This window comes from Semicossyphus pulcher, unplaced genomic scaffold (genome assembly GCF_022749685.1).
Source record: "Semicossyphus pulcher isolate SPU_LCO1_2020_fin unplaced genomic scaffold, fSemPul1.0.p SCAF_12, whole genome shotgun sequence".
Classification (NCBI taxonomy): Eukaryota; Metazoa; Chordata; class Actinopteri; order Labriformes; family Labridae; genus Semicossyphus; species Semicossyphus pulcher.
In genome coordinates, this window is record NW_027211626.1 from 29,682,258 (window position 1) to 29,700,281 (window position 18,024).

At 41.0% G+C, this 18,024-nt stretch overlaps 1 protein-coding gene across 1 annotated transcript in view; it reads right to left on the reverse strand.

Moving 5' to 3' along the window:
• The window catches only part of ltbp1 (latent transforming growth factor beta binding protein 1), a 111,007-nt gene extending 93,654 nt beyond the window's left edge, over positions 1-17,353 (reverse strand). The window contains exons 1-2 of the mRNA XM_069658258.1: positions 17,028-17,353; positions 11,438-11,508 (exon numbers count right to left, since the gene is read on the reverse strand). Coding sequence (XP_069514359.1) covers positions 11,438-11,508; positions 17,028-17,353 — 397 coding nt within the window. The remainder of the gene's footprint in view (positions 1-11,437; positions 11,509-17,027) is intronic.
• Between the last annotated feature and the right edge of the window lie 671 nt (positions 17,354-18,024).

Genomic DNA, 18,024 nt, shown 5'->3' on the forward strand with positions numbered 1-18,024 from the left:
AGTGAGTATAGATAACGCATCATCCTTAGGTCCAAGTGAACGTTTTTTTTCCAATGTTAATACATTTCCTCAAAGCATTCCCGAGATAAAATATTCACGAGCATCAGGTGAATGTGAGGTGGAAGTGACCTTGACCTTTGACCTCCTTAATCTGAGCAGTTCATCTATAGCTTACCTTTATTAGTGTTGCAGAGCATGATTCTAAAGTGGCCTATTAGAATGGTGGGTCTTTCTCTTAATAAATGATCTGCCAAATCACCTCACAGCAACTTCATACAGTGAGCTGGAAAGGTGTCGAGATGTGGTGGATGATCTCCCATTGAATTAAGACCCACCATATTATTATTAAGATCCTAAGAAATCTAAATGATAATTCTGGGCTGTGAAGTTATGTTAGCTTTAGCAGCTGAAGCTGAGGGCTGTCAATAGTAGAAGTGGCAGAGTTAAGGATTAGGGAACATCATGTATGTACGAGCTTTGTAACGAGGTGCAGCAGCTGACTATGGACACAGCGCAGTGATGCTGTTGATGTTTAAATCTCCTTGCCAGTTTATAGCTCTTTCTCATTGGATGGACAGGTTCTGGGCATTGCTCGTGTCTAACATTTGCAAATCCTTAAGGCCAAGCTTTTGTTTACAGCTTTGGTTCATTTGTAAAAAGAAGGTCTAAACACAAAACAGACTGAAGCCAAAATGCAAGAAAATCCATCCACAGATGTCAAAGCAACGTAAATTTCATCACTAATCGTACATAGTCAGGTTGGTAATGCACTGTAGTATGTTCACAGATATACATATACTCTCATGTATAAATATTTTCTCACACAACGTTACATTCTATGTTTCACATGTGTTGTGTCATATGAATATGTATCACTGAATGTATATCATTGAAGCGGGAGGCAGACAGAGACTAAGATAGTCAGTCTGAAGGCAGGAAAACTTCAGCTCTGGTAATTAAAGTATTGAGCTGCCATCGTCTCCCTAAGCTCCTGTGGTTCATAGAAACGCAGGAGTGCTCTTCAAGCACACTAAGAAGTTATTGCCGAATGACACAGACACACCAGTGCATTAGTATTTATGCTCACAATGTCTTAGGCTACCTGAGTAGGCTTTGCTTAGATTCATATACAGAAATAAATCAAGCTCAAAACAAGTAATGAAGTTAAGTAATTTAACAATAAACTGATCAACTAACCAACCCAGGTAGGAAACTGTGAATTACAGGACAAAGTTGTGAAACTTTGTAAATATATGCATATGTTTTTATACTCATAAAGCAGGTCATAGGGGCATCCATCTTTTAACTCTAAAGCCTATCTCACAGACATGGCAGAGGTTGATGTACTATTCTCCAACACTCACGTGTACGAGAGATGGGTTTTTTTTAAAAACCCAAAGGAAGATAACACGCACGCACACACACACACACACACACACACACACACACACACACACACACATCTTGGCCCTCCTTTAAATATATTAATTCCTGTTGTTATTTTAATAAAGATCTAAATAGTGCTATAAACAGGAAACCAAAATCCTAACCCTAAACTAACGTGCTGATGTAGTGAGGTTTGATCACTTTCAGTCTCAGAGGTGTAAAACTCATACTGGTTTCCACAAAGGCAGAGGAACTCCAACACACACCCTTGGCCACCTTCAAACAAGAAAGTCTGTCTGACTGCGTGTGTGTGGGTGGGAATGAGTGTAAAGCCAGCAGGAGAAATGACTCAGAAAGAGGCCGGTCCCTCTCTTTCTCCCCAGGGTCCTAGGGGTGTGTCGCCCCCTCACTAAGCTTGTTAGTCTAATTAGTGGCTTTGAGATTTGTGAAAATGATTAATGAAGGGAAAACTAAATGGCTGATAAAAGACATCTGCTGGCACAAGGAAAACACAAGGTTTTTACCCCCCATTCAGTTCCCATCACAAACAGAAACATGTCTCCTCTGAAGTCGTCCATATTCCTCTGGACAATCACATGTACTCAGTCTTTCATTACAGTACAGACAGCCTGGAGACAACTCATATGACAGACATGATGCAGTTTGACTGATTAAGATTTTAAGGTCCCTGCCATAATCAAAAGTTGTTTCATTTTTTAATGAGAACATGAGTGCAGCACAAAAGTTTTCAAGAGAAGAGTCTGAATATGAGCTTTACTTTCCCCACTGTACATCAGCCTTCTGCATGATCACACGGAGCCCTGACTTTGCAATTGCAATTTGCAACACGTGTGAGCTCTTGCTTTAAGTGTTGTACTACCTAGTTAATCTAATGCACACTGACAACCTGAGGCTCATGTTCATCCATGTTCATCCATCATGTACAATGGAGCCCAGCTAAAAATAGCATCATGCTAGCTAACCTTGCAGTCTCCACCATACTGACGCCAATATTTCTGAGGGTAGCTGAAGTAACTGGTGTTTCATCTGATTGGCCTTAATGATGTTGATGGATGGCCTATACACCCAGGGCTCCATCTGATAGGTCAAATGTTCACATGCATGTGAATGCATGTTGCATGTCCATCTTATTTTTTAATCTGAATCATTGCGTTTTGTGTTGTGTATATAGCAATACAAAAACAGAAATACATGTTGTGCTCAAGTTTAATGTAACGCTTGTGGCAGCTAACGAGACAGTATGTCAACACAGTTCATTTGACCTGTTGTTGTTTGGAAAGTATGATGATGATGATCGAGGATGTAGTTTATGCTGACTAGGATTTTCATGATGATGAAGTTGCCTATACTGATCTTGTTGATGTTGCTAATGATGATTATTATAATAAAAAATAAAAAAAACACCCTATACCCTGCCTGTTGGCACCAGTGTCCGATCGCACTTGAAGCAGTTTTTTTGCTTACTGACTTCGTTCTCTCCTGTCTTGATCGTTGTTTGTGTTGTCTTAACTCTCAAATGTACATTGCTTTAGACAAAAGCGTCTGCTAAATGAAATTATAACATTGTAAGTACCTTTACCATCCATTTGTCTCTTGACTGCAAACCATGTCATTTGTATATCTCTTTATATTCCAGCAAAACAAGGTCATCTTCAATTTAGCAACGCTGCTATTACAGTGGCTCTCTGTGTTGTGGACTTTCTCCCTTAACTCATACTTCATTTATATGAGAATGTGGTTAGGTGGTGAGCACTGTTAGCACTGTGTGTCAAACATCACAAACAAACTTCACCGAAAGATACAATTTCAAAGATTAAAATGTTTGTGCTTTCCTTTTCAGACTGTTTGCCTTCATTTGAGCATCGAATTTGTTCCTTTTTTTGGTTTTTACTTATTTTTGTATCTGTAGTCATCCATCTTTTCTTTGTTTGTTCAGCCAAAGTAGATTACTGTTTACTCGCAATGCTTACAGAAACCGGAAGTGCAGCCACTTAGCTTTGCCTACACTGTCTGACCAACCACTGCTGGGTGATGGAAAACGCATCCCTAACTTGTGATTTTTTTCACGAATGTCGCCACAGACACCCAGTCCATAATAATACTATATACTGCAAATGCAAAGGCTTTCATCAGTGGGCCAGAGGCTCAATCTCCCTTGTGTTACCTCATTCAGCGATAGTGACTTAACAGACATTTATTTACATGACAAAGTATAACTTGAAAAGGAGAGCATTTGTACATTTTTAATACATTTCTTGCAAAAGTGTAATGGTATATAAAAGCATAAAAATGCTTGAATGTCTGCCATAAACAGCTCTAACAACAACCTCAGTCCAAAATATACATCCCTATTTCAACATCTAATATTGTTTGAGTTACACCCTGCTTCCATAGAGTGATTAGCTCAAAGATGACATCATTGCTTTCCTACCCCCCAGAGTTCAGTTACGTTAGCATTTTGAAATAACCCCACAGTTAGTTTTCCACTTTCAGCGCAGCCTTTTTGCTTTCTTTTCCGAGCAGCGTAAATAGTTTTCATTTCCCCCACCCCTCTCATGCCTGGAGCTCAGGCTGCCATCTGTTCTGCGGATAGTTTTCTCTCTTCCTCTCCCTCACACTGAGGTCAGCTACATAACAGCTCTGTTCTCTGACGGGGGTGACAAACTAAGTGATGGTAATTTACTTGTTAGCTGGGGACAGGAAATAGATCAGTCATGCTGATGTCCTTGCTCTTTTGATCAGACCACGCTGGGTCTGGGGCTCAGGGATCTCCTCCACATCCACACCCAAGGTCTGCTAGGGTCTCCACGAGTTAAAAATAATTTTGGTGTGTGAGTGAGGCTGTGGTAGGATCCAAAGTGAGAAGCAGAACCTAGGAAGCATAATGATGTTCTTTGTGTCACTGCCTTGATGCAAGACCTTAAAATTCCAAAGAGAAGGAAAGAAAACTGCTTGTACTTAATGGGAAGCTGCAACAGCCTGTTTAACCTTGCATGTGGCTGGAACAGATGTTCACTGAATTCAGAAGTAGGTAGCGGTGAAAAGATGTGACATCGATATATGAGGTATTGAATTCCACATTATCTGAGTCACTGCTGGCCCTCACAGTTCAGATTAGCTCTGATAAGACTGTCTGTGGAGAATCTATGGGCCTCGCTAATCCTCTGGGCGAGGGATACACTTATCTTTCCTCTTGCCAGCAATGACGCTATACCTAAAACCTTATCGCATTAAACATCATCCTTATTCACAATAACGTACTAAATCCACTTGGACTTGACTCCAGAGATGTATTACCGAGTGCACACGGTCAGTATAACCTGTTAGCAGTTCTCATAGCAAGATTTTGCTTTTGGGCCCCTGCTGACCCCCCATCCCAACTCACACATACCTACCTTCCCTGCACTTTGTATCAGCCCTGTCATCACCAACAGTTGGACAGAAACTGATGATGAATCTCCCCTCCCCAAAAACAGGTGTGTAATATGTCTCTATTATCTATGAAATGCTCCAGCAGACTTGGCCGGGTACAGTCCAAGGAGGTCACAGTGAGCATTACTGTAAAAAGACTCATGTTGGTCTTTCTTCTAACTTATATCTATGACCTAACATTAAATGGGGGATGTTAACTAAGCTTTATCAACAATATCACTCTTACAGAGGAACTGAATCTGTTAGCTGTAGGCTAAATGAGATGTATAAACAGCACTCAAACGTTTACAATGTCTCACCATTGTCCCATTACAGTTACTTACATAGCCACAAAGGGATATATCACCTCATCGTTATGCATCCCAGCTGTGTTGAGAAAAGGAAAACAGTATTCCTTTCACTCACTTCCAAAACAAATGCACGCGCTAGCCAGATCAAGATCTCTGACACCAGGCGTATCTCTTTTGTCCACAGGAGCTGCCAAAATCAACATAAAACTAAAGTTCCTCATAGTTGATGGAAAGGAAAACTATGTTCATAACAACTGCCTATTATGGATGTTTACATTGGGCTGTTGGGGTAGTCTATTTACTGCTCACCTTTGTTCTCTTACAATGCAATTTGACAAAGTGTAAGAAACAAAGATTCCACAACAGAGATGTAAGGAAGCTCCGCCATTACACTGCTGTTGTGTATTTTTTACTTAACGTCATATCGCAGTCACAGTGTGTGATTTCCACAGCGTCAAGAGGCTTGACATGGAAACACACACACACGCAAACACACACACACACAAAGGTGAGGTGGAATAACTAACAATCCCACCTTGAACAGACTTGGCTGTGTAAGAGGGGCTTTGCAGTTTGATGATAACATGTCTGATCAGCTGCTCGTGTACGCTGATATAATTTTCTTCAGAGATCACAGAAAGAACTTTAGTGAGTACAATGTTACTCCTGTATAACTGATACAAATGATTGGTAGATTTGAAAGAAGAAACAAAGTTCTGATAAACCGTAGTTTTTCTTTTTTAATGTGAAAAACACAACAAAATGGGAGCTTCATTTATGGCAAGAGTTTTAAAAACCATCAGGTATTTTGTATGTTACATGGCCTGTGCTTATGCAACCTTTCAGCTCAATAGGCCGCAGATCAGGAGGACCGAGACAAGGGAGAAAATGAAAATACATAAATAAATGCATACAGATGTATTAGACCTCAATCACACTCCAGATAGAAATGTCGACATGTTTTTGCCAGCTTAATTCAAAACACACTCCTTTTACACTACTCCACCTACAGCAATTCATGGTTAGTCAGTGTATGATGTATGACGTTAGCTTATCAATATTTGACTGGTTACATTTATGTAAACTTCCACATTTCAATGTATAACTTCCAGGTGTTAGATTCTGGCTCCACTGTCTTCAACAAATACATTCTTTCAATTCTTTGCAAGAGAAGCCTTTCCCTATCTTCAAACCCTTTCATTACCATAAAGGAAAGCCATTAAAATGACTTTGAGGAAACAACAACACACTTCTTATCAAGGTTCAGCCTCTGCTGTTCATGTTGACATTGACTAATGCTGGGGAATAATGAGTGACGCTGTTTTCTGCAACATGACATTATCTGTCGCTGCAGGAAATCCTCCCATTGTTGGATGACTTATTCAGAGCGCTTTTATCTGCAGTGCTGGTTAAGTGGGGTGAGTGTGGACATCATCCAGACACAATGCCAGGCGACAGTCACGTCTTAATTGACTTGACTCCCCCATTGCCCTGGGAGCTGAAGTGCCAGGCACATTGCTGAGCATTTACTGCGCCTCCCCTTTCACCTTACAACACCTGCATTCAGCACGCAGCCCTCCGGTGTCAGTGCCGCTGATGGACACCATAATGAGCTGTAATGGGCTCAGCCATTGGGCAATGAGCAGCAAATCACTTGAGTCAGCAAGTTGCCAGGTGTTCTTCAAGCTAGCCCACATGGAGAAAGGATACTTTAAGGGGGGCAAAAAGGGGAGAAAGAGCACTTTTACACATGGCATTATGTGAGTCAGTTCACTATTGGCATGTTGTGGACAATAAAATGGTCAGTGGTGAGCAAAAAAAACCCAAAACATTCATTATACCCAAAGAATTAACATGAATAAGCCCCAGCTGTGTACGACCTGCTAACAGCAACATTCATCATATCGACCAATGAGCACTACGCTCAGCACCAGCTAAAGATGGATGTTTTCGTACCCTACTCCTAATTGTACAAGACAACATTAAAGTTAGCAAATCTGTGTATTATTCCAACCTACACATCCAAAAGTCAGTCATTCTTACTTTGCCTTTTTAAGTCGACTCAACTCTCCACCTGTGGCACCACTGGGTTTTTTATTCACTACAGCAGTTGAGCCTTGTGTGTGGAAGAGCCCTGTTGTTAATGCCATCAAAACCAACCAAACTGTTTAATCCACATCAGCACCAACACACTGTTGTTAGGCAGGCCGATGTTAAACAGGAAGTAAAAAGAGTGTGTCTCTACAAAACACGCATGTATGTCAGTAGAACCATTGGAAAGCCCATCAAATAAGTACATGAGGAGCAAGGACGGATTGTTAACCAATAAATCAATGATTGGAAAACACTGCACATGAAAACACTCTAATTTCCACCGGCTTATGAAGGGAAATGTTGCTTTGAAGGCACAGAAGAGTAAAGCAAGGATCAGCATTTGATCGCAGCTTTAGCTGGTAGCAAACAATTGAAATATGCTCAGACCAGCCCATAAAGCAATCCTTGAGATCTGCTCAGGATATCTTCAATATAACAAAGGTCCAGAATTATTACAGTACTAATGACATGATCCTATATTGTAGAAGGACCATCAATTTTATCATTTAAGCTTAGATATGCCCAGTTATAAAGAATGCTGCAGACTAAACACCACATCTTGTCTGCTGTCTTTCCTGACAGTAAACCGAGTAATTCCACAAAGTTGCAAAGATGTTTCACTCTGCGTGAAAACCATGATGTCTCCACTTTAGATGGACTCGACAAAGAGCTATTCTGCCCTGCAATTCAATAACTGGCTGACATTTGACTTCATCCAGTCTGTAGGAGGAACTGGAATGTCTCCTGATCATTTCTCCTGAATCAGACGATTTATTTTAAAAAGCTGAATCACATGTTGTCAACTCTGTCTGCCAAGAAAAGAAGCAAACAAAAACAAACTGTGCCCTACAGCAACACGTGAAGATCCAACATACATTAGTGTGCATGTCTATCTTATTTATGGCAGTCACGAAAGAAACACAAGGAACATTCCTGACTCAACGCCATTAATAATATGAGTTTATTGACTTATGCCACATAACAAAAGACAAACAGGTCTTTATCTCTAACTAACTGTCCATGGTCAAGTCACAGTGTGTATAGGCGTGACATCACATTGAAATTGCTGTTGGTAACACTGGACAGGGTGAAATGTTCAGAATGTCTGAGAAAGTCCTGCAACAACAGTAAAAGAAAGCCTGTCACGGTTAGGTTCGGTGAGTGTGGGGGTTTAACTGACGACCTGAAAGAACACTTTATTCATGGCGACCCAATGACTCCTGTGGCCGTGTGCAAGGCAGTGCCAGAACAATAATGTGCATTCACGTTGTTGCCCTGATTGACAGAATCGCTTGTTTGTGGGAAAGGAGAGGAGGAGGGATCAGTTTGAAGTCATCATATGAAACCTAAAAGTTACTAAAACACTACCGTGCCTGTTCAAAAAGGTCTGCAAGGGAGTCACTGAAGGAAACACAAAAAGTTGGTTAAATATTATTTAAAGGTTGACATAAAGGGATTTACTAAAGGTAAATGCATCCACAACACAGCCTTCAGTCAAAGCACTCTTTAATATGATAGTAGTTCATAAACTGAATCATGAGGAGTCACCCTAAGAACAACTGGCACCTCTGGGTAGATAACTAAGGAGATATTTACAGACATGCAAAGGAGAAGGTAAGATTGCATTGGAGCTGTAAATCAACTTTGATAAACACTACTAGTACAAATTCCTATAGTAGTGGCTGTAATTGATACTGATTTATCTTGTAAATTGGATGCTAAACCCCAGAGACAAGTCCATTTTCATGGGGTTGGGGGAGGATAGACACAGACTGTGAAAGCCTGAGAACCAGAGGAATGTCCCCTATTGGTCACTGTGCAGAGGGTTTGCATAGTGTTTCCTGTGCCTGTATAAACAAAAGCAGACTCTCCCACACTGCATGTCTTCAAGTGTTCAGCTGATATGGGCTCCTGAGGGCTGCAAGCCCAAACACTTTCAACTACTAAGGGCACTTCTTTTGAGTAGCTACTGGGGTATGACTTTGTTCACAGCATCATAGCATGCAAAGTTGACCTCTGAGTGACATGAAGAGACAGACCAGGAGGTCATTATGATCATAATGAGACATCCTTTTGGGACCAAGGTTTTCCACAGCACAATATTATTGTGTTAAAAAAATATCGTTAACAGCAAAAACTTTAAACATCAAATTCATGGACTCATGGTGGTATTAACTTCTACTGACTTTTAATGACTTCTTCATAGACATCCTACCTAAACTTTGACCACAACTGAAAAACTGAAAAACTCAACCCAAAGTTCATTACTAGCTTTTTCCAAAGCTTTCAACCTCATCTCAGTAACAAAAGTGTGTAGTAGACTAACAGATGGCCCAAAATCATCATCCCCAGAGCCCCATCATTATCCATTTTCCACTGCTTATCAGGGTATGGTTGCTCTGGCAGGCAGCCAAGCAAGGTAGGCCAGACACAAAGCCATGTATTACAGCTCTTCCTGGAGGATCCCAAGGTGCTTCCTGGGCCAGATGGTACATGTAATCCCCTCAGTGTGTTGTGGATCAGCCTCAGGGTGTCGTGACAGTTGACGTGAATGAGAAGCTATTCTACCCTGAGCTCCTTTCTGAGATATGAGCTCCTCTCCCTGTCTGTAAGGAAGAGCCACCTCATTTATGTCGCTTTTATCGATGACCTCGACGATTGTAACTATCCAAAGCTCATGAATTTGGTGAAAGATGGTGTTTACTGATAAATGAGTAAATGCTAAACTGCTTCTTCACCATGATCTGGTACATTATTCAATACCTCGGACATGGCACCGATCCCGCTGTCAATTTTGTGTTCAACTAATGTTTATAGAATTTTCACCATTGTATGATAGCAAACCATTCTGGCCCTGCTGAGCTTCAACCAACTCTTTTAACGTATCCGTATCTTATAACCTGCTCGGCTGGAGTTCTAACAGCTCCACAAAAGATGGTGTGAAGACAGATATGAGACAGGAGACAAGGGAAAAAAAACATTTTTGGAGACTGTGTGACTTTACGGTGCGGTTAGTGATTAATGTTACAATGTTACAATTTCATTTAGCAGACGCTTTTGTCCAAGGCGACGTACTTAGCGAGTAGAGTTTAATACAACACAAGCAAGGATCAAGACGGGAGGGAACAAAGTCAGTAAGTGCCAACAAAAAGCTTCAAGTGCGATCAGACACTGGTGCTGATTACGCAAACTAACATTTAACTGACAGTTACAAAGCCAGTAAGCTCAACTTTAACAACTGATTAGCTCTAGCATAGGTTAAACACTCATTCACCACACTTCAAGCTGTTTCCTTTCATGGTAAAGTGTTTCAGACTCCGCTCTGCTCCTCTGAGTTAAAAATGCATAGCACATAAAAATAGTTCATTACTTGTCATAGATTTATATGAATGAAGAACATTTATTGACATTTTTTCTTTAATTTCATTACTCATTATTTCATTCTCAAATTAAGTTGTGTTTCTTCTGAGACTTAAATAGTTGAAAAGGTCAGAGAGTGAGGGAGCCAGACGCTGTGAGATCTATTAAACAGAGAAACATGGGGAACTCCTGCTGCTCTCCGGAGGACTGCAGCAGTCTTTCCCTCAACAAACTCCAACAGATTGGCTCAGCACTGGAAAAAGCTGTTTGCTTCCTAAATAATAATTTGGCAAGACCCTACAAATAAGTAAGTGATCTGGCCAATGGGTCGAGGCCCAGAGGTATAATCCATCCAAATCTGTTTCTCTTTCACTCTGAGACACGCGCTGTTGCCAGTTGGACGATATAATAACAGTTTTCTCAGGACGCAGCAGGCAGCTATTGAAAAAAGAAATCTGGCGAAACACGGAACACATGCATGAAATGCATGTTTGCACAACTTTGATCTTTACTTTGCACACACTAACAACCATCGGAGGATTTATTGACATGTTTTTATTCATAAAATATTTGTATGTAAGAATGTGTGAAGTAGGAACAGCTTTTAGGTGTCGAGGCAGCCACTATAAGCAGTTAAAATGACCCACAAAGGGCTGAAAAAGGAAGGAAGGCTTTTTTGTTGGAACAAAAGATTTCAAAAATTTCACAAAAAAAACTTTAATTGCTATGATTGATTTTTTCTTAATAAAACACTAATTCTGTAGAATTCTACACCAATGATAAAAAAATGTACATGGTGTAATTACTGTCAGGTTCAATAACACTGAAAGCCTAGACTGGAGTAGTCCACTTACGTTTGGTGCACCGCTGCGATCCCTGAGCTTTACTCCATCCATGACAGCACTGCCCTCCACAGACATTCACCCTGCAGATAGAAAACAAGCAGAGGCACATGAAACAACCACACACACGCAGACAGTTACACACATTAAACCCCACAGAACAGAACAGGCTGATTGATGGAAGGCTTTGTCTCACTGTCTTGTAAACCTCTGGCATCAGATCTATCCAAAATTACAATTTGTGTCGTTTTAGACCTAAAAAATTGTATTGCCTGTGAAGAGATGTAATTTCAAGTTACATGAGTTGGTAGGCAGTTATCTCTCTTACTCAAATGTGAACATCAACAATTTGCCAAATGCACAACTCGGTTTCATCTGTTACACCAAGTTAAAAAAAGTTGTTAAAAGTTCAGGGGGTTTGAGAGAACTGACCTCAATATGTAACTGTCCCACCACACTGCTCTGATTTTTGGCACTAATCTGCCAGACTCCACCAAATGATCACCGGATGTTTTCCAGACTTGAATGCCGTTCGATACACAGATCTCATGAGATGTGGTTTAGCTTTGTGATACTAAATATGACCAGCACTGCAGGAATTTTCTGTGATGCCAAATTTCTGAGGTGTGGTGTTTATTGTCGATGATTTTTTAAGGGCTTCCAAAGCCAACTAGAATCTCCCATACTTTGCGTTACTACAACACAGTGGTTTGGAAAAGGTCCACAGAGACCTGATTGAGTCAGGCTGCTGGAAGCTGGACCAACATGAGAGCTCATGACTCACATCATCAGAGAGGTTGGCTCAGATGATGATGAGGCTGCGCAACACTAAGGCAAGGAGATCCATAAAAGGTACCACAGGTTGACAATCCATAATGGCTTCTATGTTTTTATATTATTACCCCATACATTTAACAATGACACAGCAAAAAGATAAAGCTCATGAAAACAGTAATTTGTACACAACATACTTTAAGTAAAAGTTATGGGGGAAGAACACTCAAAGCAACAGAGGCAGTGTTACAATGATTTCAATAATTATAATTACAATAATTAGATCTGCTGCGTATGATGACTACTTTCTACAAGGAAACTGCACTGACAACAATACACACACACACACACACACACACACACACACACAATACTGCCTGTTCCTTTCAGCATTATGTAACCTGGTAATGATTCTGAGGAGTCATTTGCTTTTGTGGGGGTGACAGAAATTCACAGCTGAACTGTATTCACTAATCACACATGAAACGCTCTGATGGGCCACAGACGGAGCAGCTGAGGTCAAGCTGCTGGACCACACACAGTCTGATGATCTCCTGTTTTTCTGATGGTTGTTTTCCCTACTTCTCATTCTGACACTAAATCGTTCTATAAATTATATGAAATTGATCCCACCTGTTAGCAAACCATTTTATAAAAAGGTCAGAGAAGGACCCGCTACAATGGTTGTATAAAACTGTTTTAAAAACACAAGAAAAATCAGCCACCTGTCAGGAACTTATAAAGGGAAGTCCCTTCTTCCCCTGGCTGCCTCACCAATGTGTGCACCGACATTTTGAATAGATGTGCTATCTTGGTTGGAATATTGGGCTGTAGTGCAAACTGGGGGTTTCCACAAACTTTTTACACAATTCCTTGATGCTAACGTTAGCAAAGGCTGGGTCTCAGGCTTTTGAACTGCTGCAGCAGCAAAAAAGCTTGAACAGGTGTAGCAGACTCACTCGTACAGCAACTGGACAACACTTTCTGTTGCTATTTATGTTGCTTTTGGGCTTAAGAAATGAAAAAATCCAATATTATTTACTACTTCATATATTAACTCCTGCTAACATTACAGCTGACCTGAATCTTTTACTTTAATATGATGTGATGACAGATCAGAGGGAATAATACTTTTTTATTGTATAGATCTGCCGACAAGAAACTTGAAATCAAATTTTATGTTTGAAATGTTTTTTGCATCACAACAAATGATGGGAGGGGATAGAGCATTTTACAGCCAAATTATACAATTGATCTTATGTTATATCAAAACCAAAATATTAAAACATTTGCTTGGAAAAATATCAGCATGCAGGTTTGTAACGACAAAAAAGATTAGCGTATAAAACAAAGCAATCTCATACTAGCCACATTAGCAAAGCAGCTAGTACGACAGCACCAGGAGCTCCCCAGACATAAATACTGTGCCAACCAACGTGTAAAGTACAGCACGTTTTTCTGCTGTAATATGAAGCTTTAAGTTACAAGCGGAACTTCTCTGCCATCACAGGTGCAGAACATGACTGCATGACTTTTCACGGAAGTCATCCCAATTTAAAAAGCAAAAGGTGTAAATAATATCAAAATAATTGCTAATTAAGATAAGATATACTTTATTGTCCTGCCAGGCGCTGCATCGCACAACACACTTGCCAACAACATTATAAGGCATAGAAACACATAGAACATGGTTCACACATACAGTACACACATGCACTAACATGTTGAATTCCATCCAGCCCTTTACGGATACGGGGTCAGTGTCAGCGTCTACATGGCCTCATTCATAACTTTTGTGTACACACAAAAACATGACTTGGGTACGCCTCATTACACACAAAAGTTGGGATAAATAAAACTACCATGACGGGGTGTCTGAATGGAAACTCTCATCCACGCGTACAAATGCTTTTGACTCAGTGTTAGCCCAGGCACTAATAGCAAGGTGGTGAATTTTATTAGATTTTATAATGATCCTTCTCATAAATGTAATTTTACTTCATTATAAACTATGACAAATGAAATAAGTTTTTCATAAAAATTCAGACCAGTGTTTTTGTATTGTGTTTGTGCTTGAAGACACCATCCATCCATACATTATCTATACCCCTTACCCTGTTCAGGGGCGCGGGGGGGCTGGAGCCTATCCCAGCTGTCATTGGCTCATTGCTAAAATTCCCAATCCTGTAGAGCATCATCAGATGGTGTCAGGGTGTGTCAGATGGAAGCGTCTGAAAAGAGTGTCTGGCCTCACTGTAATATTCACACTTTCAGTTGTTTCACCTCAGCTGTCTGCAAATTGTCTTTCCAGACAAATCTGGGGTAAGAAACAGGCTATCCAGTTGCTGACTCTCAACCCAACTCAATATTTGCTCTACTATGCCTAATTTTAACAAAACCAGTCATGTTTGATAGATCGTCCTGAAGTAAAAGTACAGAAGTATTTTCATCAAAATCTGTTGTGTATCAAAGGTAAAATACTCACTATGCAGCACAAAGAAGAAAAGAAACAATTTTTACGATTTGAATCAATTCTCATTTGAATTACACAATATTGATCAATTAATCCCAAGATTGATCTTTAAAAATATGTATAAAAACGTGTCTGATAACTCACGTTTCTGAGCGCTCCTGAACGCAGCACGGCTCAGCCGAAACACAGCAGTGAGGGAGACATGCCCCGGCTCGTTCACTGCACCTACTACGGAGACATCGGTGATCGCTGACGGACTCTTTTTATCGTGTGTGCGTCCATGAATATGTAAGTTAGTTTTGCACTGATTTTTATGTTACTCTCTGCGTCGTCTTTGGCTGCAAGTGTATTTTCCGGCATGTTGTACAACTTGGTCTAGTGTGGTTTTGTTCTGAAATCTCGCGCATGTTGAACCCCAGTTTGTTTAATCAAAACCATGAGCCAAATTAAGACTAAAAATCTGACTAAAAATCTGAAACTGGAAAAAAGTTCATAAGCTGTCTAATTTATTAATTGTTAATATTGTGTTGACTGCTGTGTGTTGGTCATGTTAAATAAAAAGTACATGTAATGTAACTTCTTTAGGGTCAATTCTTATTGTAAACATTAAAAATGTTGATAATGCACTCGGTTAGAGGTGTATTGATGTTGTAACTGAAATACCCCTTAACAAATCGATATCGAATCCAATCAGACTGGAAATCGAATCAAATCAGGACCTTGTGAATCGGAATCGAATCGTATTGAGAAATCCCTTATCGATACCCAGCTCTAATACAAAGACTGTTGCATTGTGGGTTCTCCTAATGCTTACAAGGAGTCTTGACTATAGGACCTGTCCTAAGAGGGACGCATCCTTTACATTGACAAACACCCTGTGTGGGTTATAACAGACACTTTACAAATATCAGTCTTTGGACTCCAGTGTGTTCTTACATGCATCTTTTGTCTTTTGCATCCAATATCTGTCACTGACCGCAGTCCTTTTTATTGAACTGACTGCATCAACAGCTGCTGCTGCCATCAGTCTCTTAAACTCTCTCTTGGTTTGTTTTATTGCTGCCATCCTCCTCGTGGAGGAACATGTATATCAATTTTAATCTGGGATTTGCTTTGACCTTTTTTGGTGAATTTTGGAAAAGCAGTTAAAGGAATATGATGCATGCCAAAGGTGCACATTTTAAATTGACTGTGACGTGTAAATTACATGAAGAAGTATGCAAAGTTTTATAATGATCATACTTTTCTATGTATGCTTTTTATATTGTCTCTAATGATGTAAACTTTTGGTTTAAGTCCTACATAACCTGAGAGCTGGCTCACTGTCATGCTGTCATGCTTTACTGGGACATTTGCATAAAGCAGAGCCATCATTAATGTTATTAGTAACAGCTGTGCTTTCCCCCACTGTGACAAGTCAAAATGTCAGCTGTGATAAAAAGGCCTGTTAAACCTCTGCTCAGTTTAAACTTGGGTGGTGATGGAATTGAATGAGATCACCAAACTCATTGAACCAATAAGAATAGGAAAAGTGCAAATTCTCCGCCCCAGCAGGTGAAGAGATGGGTGGGTCAGGATGATGTCAATCAGACCCTGTACACGCCCACATGGTCCTCAGCAGAGGTCTAATAAGGCTTAATAAATGGGGACACCGGTGTGGGTATACCGAGTTTGTGCAGGGCATTGAAAACTAGGAACAAACAGCAGTAGTTAACCAATTGTTTTGTGTGCCAATTTGCCACACTGCGTGACAGTGATTTACAGATGTAATCACAGAGCCTTGCCTGGGCCAGCAGGCAGAGCTCTTCTCACTGTTAAAAATGGGGATAACAGTGGAGAGAGGAGATTCTAAGAGATACGATTACTGCTCTTTAAAGCTGACATTCACCTGTCATTGAATCAGGAATAAGTGCATTGCATCCACCTAATGCAATTAAGATATCAATATCATCAGCATTAATTCAATCCAGCACTAAACACAGTTCATTTAACAGGTCAGACAGCCCAGTGAATGTGCAAACAAGCTGTCAGGGCCACACTGTCAGCTCCAATTAGTGTCAGTAAGAAGTCAGCACCTGATAACAATAGGACAGTTTGTGTGCCTGAGCTCACCGAAGGAGAAATCAAAGACATTTACCCGGCTTTAATTTTGTAGAATGAAGTCTCATGTATGCTATTTGGGTAGTTTAGGGCTGCAGAAGTAAGCCTATACCATTCACCAACAGGAAAGCGTTATTTTTAGATTTTAAAAGTTTAACTCTTTAGTGCTTGTTTGATTTTGGATAAAAGTTAAGAGGAAGTCATTAAATTAATTTCCCACTAGCATGCATTCTTCCCTCCTGACAAGTTTCTTACCCAGACAGCTTCATGAGCTGCTTCTGCTGGCTCTGCTCCTGACCGTTAGGCGCCTGCTTCCCCATCCTGCGGGTCCGGACCTGGCCGCCGTAGTTGGCAGTGAGCTCCACGTTGTACGTGTGCGGCTGCCCCGACGCTCCGTGGCGTGTCGAGATGGAGCTGACTCGCACCCCGCCGTCCGCTCCGGTCGACCCCGGCCCCGGCCCGGGCTGGAGCACGTACAGCCTCCTGAAGCCGCTATGGCTCTGCTGTTGCTCCGCTGAAACACATACCGGAGAGAGAAGCAAACCGAAGGAGAAAAAGAGGCCCCATCTAATCCAAGCCATTTCCAAACAACGAAGAAAAAAGTTTAGGGGGGGAAAAAAGAGGTCCAGTTTAGTTTCGGGTCCGGTAAAAACTCTGTTCACTTCTTGAGAAAAACTTTAGTATTCCTGAGCATATCCCTGTAAGTACCGACCTCCAACCCGGTGTGGGAATGTACTGAATAAGCTGACGTTACCCCAGGAAGACGCTTTGACAAGTTTGAAATAAAATAATATGCATGTAACGTCAAAATGTTCCTCGGATGTAGAAGTGAATATATCCCCGCTTTCTGTTTCCCTGCAGCATGAAGGGCCTCCGGGCGGCTGCGGCTTCCTCTGAGCAAGGTTTCACTTGGTCCGCAGTCAGAAGAGTCCAGGAAAGAACTCCAGGAAAGTTACTCTGTTGGAGGTGAACAGTGTCAGCAGCGCGAGCAGCCTGCCTCTAGACGTGACGTCAGGAGGGGGGGCCTACACACCAACCCCAAGAACTTTAGTTGAGAGTTTCTTGGGGCCCAAAGGTGTCAGAGGACACATACCAAAGCCCCCACCCACACACAGACTGAGCCACCCCAACACCCACACACACACACACACTCATTCTTCTGTCAGGTCTCTGTAAGTTGATATGGACTTCTTGTTCATGAGTACACTTTACAACAGCACACCAAGATTAGTTCCTAAACCCTGTTGGTGCT